Source organism: Micromys minutus (genome assembly GCF_963924665.1).
Source record: "Micromys minutus genome assembly, chromosome: 8".
In the NCBI taxonomy this organism is placed as follows: domain Eukaryota; kingdom Metazoa; phylum Chordata; class Mammalia; order Rodentia; family Muridae; genus Micromys; species Micromys minutus.
The window spans coordinates 24,560,166-24,567,637 of NC_137977.1; the positions used below are offsets into that span (position 1 = coordinate 24,560,166).

The window sequence follows — 7,472 nt, forward strand, 5'->3', positions numbered from 1 at the left end:
GTATGGTTGTGTAGCTTGGTGTCCTTATGAGACTCTAAACAGTAGGAGTGGGGGTGTCTCTGAATCTGTTGCCTGTTCTTGGGATTTTTTGCCTCCTACTGGGTTGCCTCATCCAGCCTTGATATAAGGGTATATGTCTAGTAGTTTGTAACTTTGTTATATTGTATTATTCCTAATTATTATTATTCCTAATTATCCTTGGGAGGCTTTCTCTTTTCTGAAGGTAAATGGAGGAGGAATAGATCTGGAGGAGATGGTAGGTGGGCAGGGAAGGGTCACCTGTGTTTGGGATCTAATATATGAGAGAATAATTAATTTAAAAAGAATATATGTATAAACACAAATAATTACCCACTGGAGTATTTCTGGTTCCAAGAACACTCCAAAGAATTCAATAGAACATTCTTATAAAGATTAAATTTTATACAGACTTACATAAATATAGCTTAAGTCCTAACTTTATGTCTACTCTTATACATGCCAGAACAGTAGTAAAAGGAAATAGACTGAACTGGAATTGACAATATTAAATGACTAGTTGCTATATACATCTAGATGTATGTGCTTGTAGTAGACTTTTCACTACTGTGACAAACACCCTGAGAAAAGTTTAAGGAAAGAAAGATTCATTTTGGATAACAAAGTTACAGGTTTCCATTTATGGTTAGTTGGTTTAATTGCCTGGGTCCTCGGGTGAAGGAGACCATTAGGGTAGAGTGTTCGGTATAGGAGCAGAACTGCTCATCTCATTGTGGCTGAGAAGTAAAGGGAAAGGTCCAGGGCAAGATATAACTCCCAAAGATGTGCGCTCTAGTGACCTACTATATCTAATTAGGATCCACCAAATACAATTTGAAACGCCTTCCAAAAACTGCCACCAACTGAGTACCACTCCTTCCATATAAGAATGTCTGTAAGGACAGTTCTTCATCTTTGTTTAGTAAAATGTTCATTCATAGGCTTAGATATTTTTCAAAACCTACTTTAATAAGGGTTCTCAAATGCTTTGACACCCCTTCTAGCCCACTGTCCAAAGGTAGGAGAGAAAAGATGACAAATAGGACAAGGGGATATGGACCTGATACCAGAATTCCAGTTCAAGAGTGTCAGGATACCAATAGTTTAGTTCAGTAGTGTCTGGATACAAAACATGAGTCAGCAATGGGGTATAATCCAGCAGAAACCACCAGACCACCACCAAATGGATATAAGTCAGCAGGAGCAATGAGGACCAGCTGGAATGCTTTAAGAAGTTCTATGCTGTGACTCTCAATGAAGTGATGACCAGAGAAGATGCACAGGTGGCTATGCAAGTACCCTGTCATTGTCTGTTGAGTGTATTTATACTCTTTATAAGCATCATGTGTCCACTCATGGGTTTTGCTTCAGCAAAACATTACATAAGTCTGCTTCAGCAAGACATCATGTGAGCCTGAATCACATGACACAACCAGAAATTTCCACTTTTGATCCGCTTTTTGTTTAAAAATTATCTTTTCCCCTAATATTAATAATATACATACAATAAATAAGAACCATAAAACTAAAACCTTGTGTGCTCCCGGACCAGACGCCCAGGCACTCTGCCACCTAGACAAGCAGGTAACCTGGGGCACAGACCTAGTGACGTTGTGCAGTAAGAACCCAGAAAACAGAGTGTTTGGTGGTGGTGCTTGTGGCAAAGGTTTCTTTCAGGCCCACTGTAAGGGAGTACCCACTTCTGCTGGGAAAGGCTGTGCCCCCTAGACCAGCCGCCCAGGAGCCCTGCCACTTGGGTCAGCAGATAACCTGGGGCACAGGCCTGGTCAGGCTGTGGAGTGGCATGAGCTCCCAGAACACATACAGTGCTTGGATCCACAAATGCAAGCATCTCTAACAGACTACAAGAGATGGAAGAGAGAATCTCAGGGGCTGAAGACAACATTGAAAACATAGACAAAACAGTCAGAGAAGATACAAAAACCAAAAAGCTCCTAACCCAAAATGTCCAGGTGATCCAGGACACAATGAGAAGACCAAACCTAAGGATAATAGGAATAGAAGAGGGCAAAGAATATCAACTAAGAGGTACAGTAAATATCTTCAACAAAATCATAGAAGAAAACTTCCCTACCCTTAAGAATGAAATGATCATGAGCATAAAAGAAGTCCAAATAGATTGGACCAGACAAGAAATTCTTCACGACATATAATAGTCAAAACACCAAGTATTCAAAACAAAGAAAGAATACTAAAAGCAGTAAGGGAAAAATGAAGACCAAATATTATCATACCTGACTTCTCAACCGAGACTATGAAAGCTAGAAGATCCTGGACAGACATCATACAGACCCTAAGAGAACACAAATGTCAACCCAGGCTGCTATACCCAGCAAAACTCTCAATCACCAAAGAAGAAGAGACTAAATTATTCCAGGACAAAGCTAAATTTATACAATATCTGAACACAAATCCAGCTTACAAAAAATAATAGATGTAAAACCCAACACAAGGAGGGAAACTACATTTTAGAAAAAGCAAGAAAATAACTAAGCAAGAAAACCAAAAGAAAGACACACAGACATAATTCTACCTCTAGAAGCGAAAATAGAAGGAAACAGCAACCACAATTCCTTAGTATGTGCTAACATAAATGGACTCAATTCCCCAATAAAGAGACATAGACTATTAGACTGGATACATAAACAGAATCCAACATTTTGCTGCATACATGAAACTCATCTCAGAAACAAAGACAGATACTATCTCAGAGTAAAAGGCTGAGAAAAAACCCTTCCAAGCAAAAGGCCCCAAGAAACAAGCTGGAGTACCTTGTTTAATATTGAATAAAGTAGATTTTCAATCAAAAGTTATCAAAAAAGATATGGAAAGACACTCTTTACTCATTACAGAAAAAATTTATCAGGAAGCATTTACAATCTTAACATATAGGCTCCAAATACAAGATTACCCATATTCATAAAAGAAACCCTACTAAAGCTCAAAATATACATTGCAGCACACACAGTAATAGTGACAGACTTCAACACCACAATCCCATCAATGGACAGATCATAGAAGCAGAAACTGAACAGAGACACAGTGAAACTAGCAGAGGTTATGAACCAATTGGAATTAATAGACATCTACAGAACATTTCATCCTAAAACAAAAGAATAAACATTTTTTTTTTCAGTACCTCATGGCACCTTTTCCAAAAGTGACCATATAGTCGGTCACAAAACAAGCTGCAATAGATATAAGAAGATTGAAATACTCCCATGAATCCTATCAGATCACCATGGAGTAAAACTGGTCTTTAATAACAACAAAGACAACAAAAAGACCGCATACACATGGAAACTGAACAATGCTCCACATAATGCTAGCATGGTCAAGGAAGAAATAAAGAAAGAAATTAAGGATTTTCTAGAATTTAATGAAAAAGAAAGCACAACATACCCAAACCTATGGGATGAAATGAAAGCAGTACTAAGAGGAAAACTCATAGCTCTGAGTGCCTCCAAAAAGAAACTGGAGAGGACATACATTAGCAACTTGATAGCACAGCTGAAAGCTCTAGAACAAAATTGATACATTCTTGTTCATTAAAGTGCAAAGTTCACTTAGGACTGACTTTTGTACAACTATATTATTCTTTTTACAAATGCACATGATCATGTATCTACCATTGTAGTCTAATTTAGGAAAATTTCATTGTGTGAACCACCCTCTGTTTTAGCTGTTTATACTCACTTTGTTCTTCTCCTGGTAATCTTTTCAATGTTTTTATAATTTTGCTTTTGCCACAATGTTGTATATTTAAAAAAGATTGTCTTTCTGTTAAAAAGGATGTTTATTAATTCTTTTGAGAATTTCATGCAGTGTATTTTTATCATATGCACCCTCATTCTTGTCCTTAGATCACTTCTCCCATATCCACTCTCCTCTCTTTACCTTCCCCAATTTTGCACATTGTTTTTTCTATTCAGTAACCCATGTACTCCAACTTGTGCTGCACATACACACCTTGTGATCCATCCACTGGAGCATCATCAGGCTACAGGGAGCCTCACCCTTAAAGAAAACTGACCCTCTTTCTCCCCAGAAGCCATCAACTGTCCATAGATCCTCAGGGGTGGGGGGACTCATGATCCCTTTCCAAACCATGTTTGTTCATTTCTTCCTACTGAGCATTCTTTTAAAAAGATAACTTTTAAACTTAGCAATAAGTTTCAACTTATATACTTTGAATTCTGATTTAATAAACCATCTCTTAAAGATCTTTAAGAAAGATAATTAAGGGCTTTTAAATATTTACGTTTGTTATTATGAGCTCATTAACTTTAATAGATGCAGTACTTTAGTTGTAGATATATCAAAGTCTTAGTATCTGTTAGAAAGGAAAATAAAAACACAGACATTGACAAGCAGAAATGAGCTGATCACAGAGATTTTTATGAGATTCAGTCACATCTCATTTCAGGGAAATGTGGGTCTTAAGCAAGGTACATAGGAAGCATAAAGGAGGACACATCTATGCCCACTAGGACATCCTCATTAAGTTATGTGCTTTTCTTGGTCTTCTGTTGAGTCTTTTTCAGTTGAGTTTGTTGTGAGAGTAGTAGTAACCTAACCACTATCTAAATGTGGACTTGCCCAAGTTCAGTCATAAAGTTGATTTCCCTCAATCTATGAGAAAACTGAAGTGCCTTGTTCACGCCTTACATACCAATGTAGACGCAATGAAAGCCTTCAAAACACATACAGTACATTGATATATTGAAAATCTGCTATTTAGATGGCCATTAAATACAAACGTGAATTATTAACGTTTTGGAGAAAATGCTTGAAAAGAACGCAGGGTGGCGCTGCAGCCTCAGAAATAGAAGGAACCCGTGAGCAGCCCTTATCCAGAAGCCAGACCACTAAAGGGAGGAGTTGGGGAGAGGAAGCCTTCTAAAGGCATTCTCTTTCCGGAGAGTCTTAGACCTGGGAATTGTGGACTTGTCCTAGTGTCTGCAAGACATTTGCAGAGCGAGTCAGTGACGACGTGAACCACGACTGGAGCGAGTTTGTTGGGAGAGCAAGTGATGGAGGCTGGAAAGAAAATGGAGCAAATCCTGAAAACCAGGCAAGTCCTGCTGTTCTTTGTTTTGCTGGGCATAGCTCAGGCTGGGTCCACAATTAGGCGCTATTCAGTGGAGGAGGAAGCAGAGAACGGTTTGTTTGTGGCAAATTTGTTAAAGGACCTAGGGCTGAAGGTAGAGGAACTCGCTGAGCGGGAATCTCGAGTAATTTCCAAAGGGAAAAGATTGAACTTAGAATTCAATAGGCAAACAGGAGATTTGTTGTTAAGGGAGAAACTGGACCGGGAGGAGCTGTGCGGCTCTGCTGAACCTTGTGTGGTGCCTTTCCAGGTGTTACTGGGAAATCCTTTGCAGATTTCTCAGGCTGAGCTACAGATTAAGGACATTAACGATCATTCTCCCATTTTTCTGGACAAAGAAATAATTTTGAAAATTTCAGAAAGTACTGCTTCTGGTACTACTTTCCTACTAGAACGTGCTCAAGACTTAGATGTAGGAAGCAACAGTCTGCAAACTTACACAATCAGTCCCAATTTCTATTTTCATCTTAATCTACAAGACAGTCCTGATGGCACAGTATTGCCACAGCTGGTTCTGGACAAAGTGCTGGATCGGGAGGAACGATCTGAGATCAGATTAATACTCACAGCACTAGATGGTGGGACTCCACCCAGGTCTGGCACTGTCCAAATCCTTATAGAAGTCTTAGATATCAATGACAATGCCCCCACGTTTTCAAAGCTTCAATATGAGGTTCAGGTCCCGGAGAACACTCCCGTTGGATCCCAGGTTGCTACTGTCTCTGCTATGGATTTAGACATTGGGGACTATGGACAAATAGCATATGCCTTTTCACAAGCTTCTGAAGACATTCGGAAAACCTTTCGAATGAATGCAACATCCGGAGAAATCCTTTTAGTAAAGACACTGGATTTTGAATCCATCCAGGCGTATACAGTATATGTTCAAGCTACGGATGGTGGGGGACTTTCTGGAAGCAGTGTGGTGTTTGTTCAAGTAAAGGATTTGAACGACAACCCTCCAGAACTGACTATGTCCACATTTACCGATCACATCTCAGAAAACGCCCCGGATACCGTAATTGCTGTGTTCAGCGTTGCAGATCCTGACTCTGGAGACAATGGAAAAATGGTTTGCTCCATCAAAGAAGATCTTCCCTTTATTCTAAAACCCTCAGTTGCAAACTTGTACACTCTTATGACGAACAAAGCCCTGGATCGAGAGACCAGACCACAGTACAACATCACCATCACTGTCTCAGACATGGGCACACCCAGGCTCACAACCCAGCACACCATAACAGTGCAGGTGTCTGACATCAACGACAACGCCCCTGCCTTCACCCAAACTTCCTACACCATATTTGTCCGAGAAAACAACAGCCCCGCTCTGCACATAGGCACCATCAGTGCCACAGACTCAGACTCAGGCTCCAATGCCCACATCACCTACTCGCTGCTGCCGCCCCATGATTCACAGCTGGACCTCGCCTCGCTGGTCTCCATTAATGCAGACAATGGGCAGCTGTTCGTGCTCAAGGCGCTGAACTATGAGGCCCTGCAGGCCTTCGAGTTCCATGTGGGCGCCACAGACGGAGGATCTCCCGCACTTACCAGCCAGACTCTAGTGCGTGTGGTGGTGCTGGATGACAATGACAATGTGCCCTTCGTGCTCTACCCACTGCAGAATGCCTCTACACCCTGCACTGAGCTGCTGCCCAGAGCGGCAGAACCCGGATACCTGGTCACAAAGGTGGTGGCTGTGGATCGCGACTCTGGCCAGAATGCCTGGCTGTCTTTCCAGTTGCTTAAGGCCACGGAGCCCGGGCTGTTCAGCGTGTGGGCTCACAATGGTGAGGTGCGCACCACCAGGCTGCTGGGCGAGCGAGATGTGCCCAAGCACAGACTCCTGCTGCTGGTCAAGGACAACGGAGATCCTCCGCGCTCTGTCAGTGTTACATTACAAGTACTGCTGGTGGATGGCTTCTCTCAGCCCTACCTGCCTCTGCCAGAGGTGGCGCGTGATGCTGCACATGATGATGATGCGCTAACACTCTACCTGGTCATTGCCTTGGCCTCTGTATCTTCTCTCTTCTTGTTGTCTGTGCTGCTGTTCATAGGAGCAAGGCTGTGCAGAAGAGCCAGGGCGACCTCGCTGGGTGGCTGCTCTATGCCCGAAGGTCACTTTCCTGGCCATCTGGTGGATGTTGGCGGTGCGGGGACCCTGTCCCAGAGCTACCAATATGAGGTATGCCTGAAGGGAGACACTGGGACTCCAGATTTCAAGTTCCTTAAACCAATTATTCCCAATTTCCTTCTTCAGCATTCAGAGAGAGAGAATGATGCAAACCCTAGTTGCGGGAATGGTTTTGAATTCAGTTAA

At 41.8% G+C, this 7,472-nt stretch overlaps 1 protein-coding gene across 1 annotated transcript; it reads left to right on the forward strand.

The window, feature by feature from the left end:
* Window positions 1-5,072: 5,072 nt before the first annotated feature.
* LOC308423128 (protocadherin beta-2-like) lies at window positions 5,073-7,472 on the forward strand (the record flags this gene model as incomplete). Its single annotated transcript, XM_080919769.1, has 1 exon — window positions 5,073-7,472. The coding sequence occupies one exon, from the start codon at window positions 5,073-5,075 to the stop codon at window positions 7,470-7,472; it is 2,400 nt and encodes a 799-aa protein (XP_080775895.1).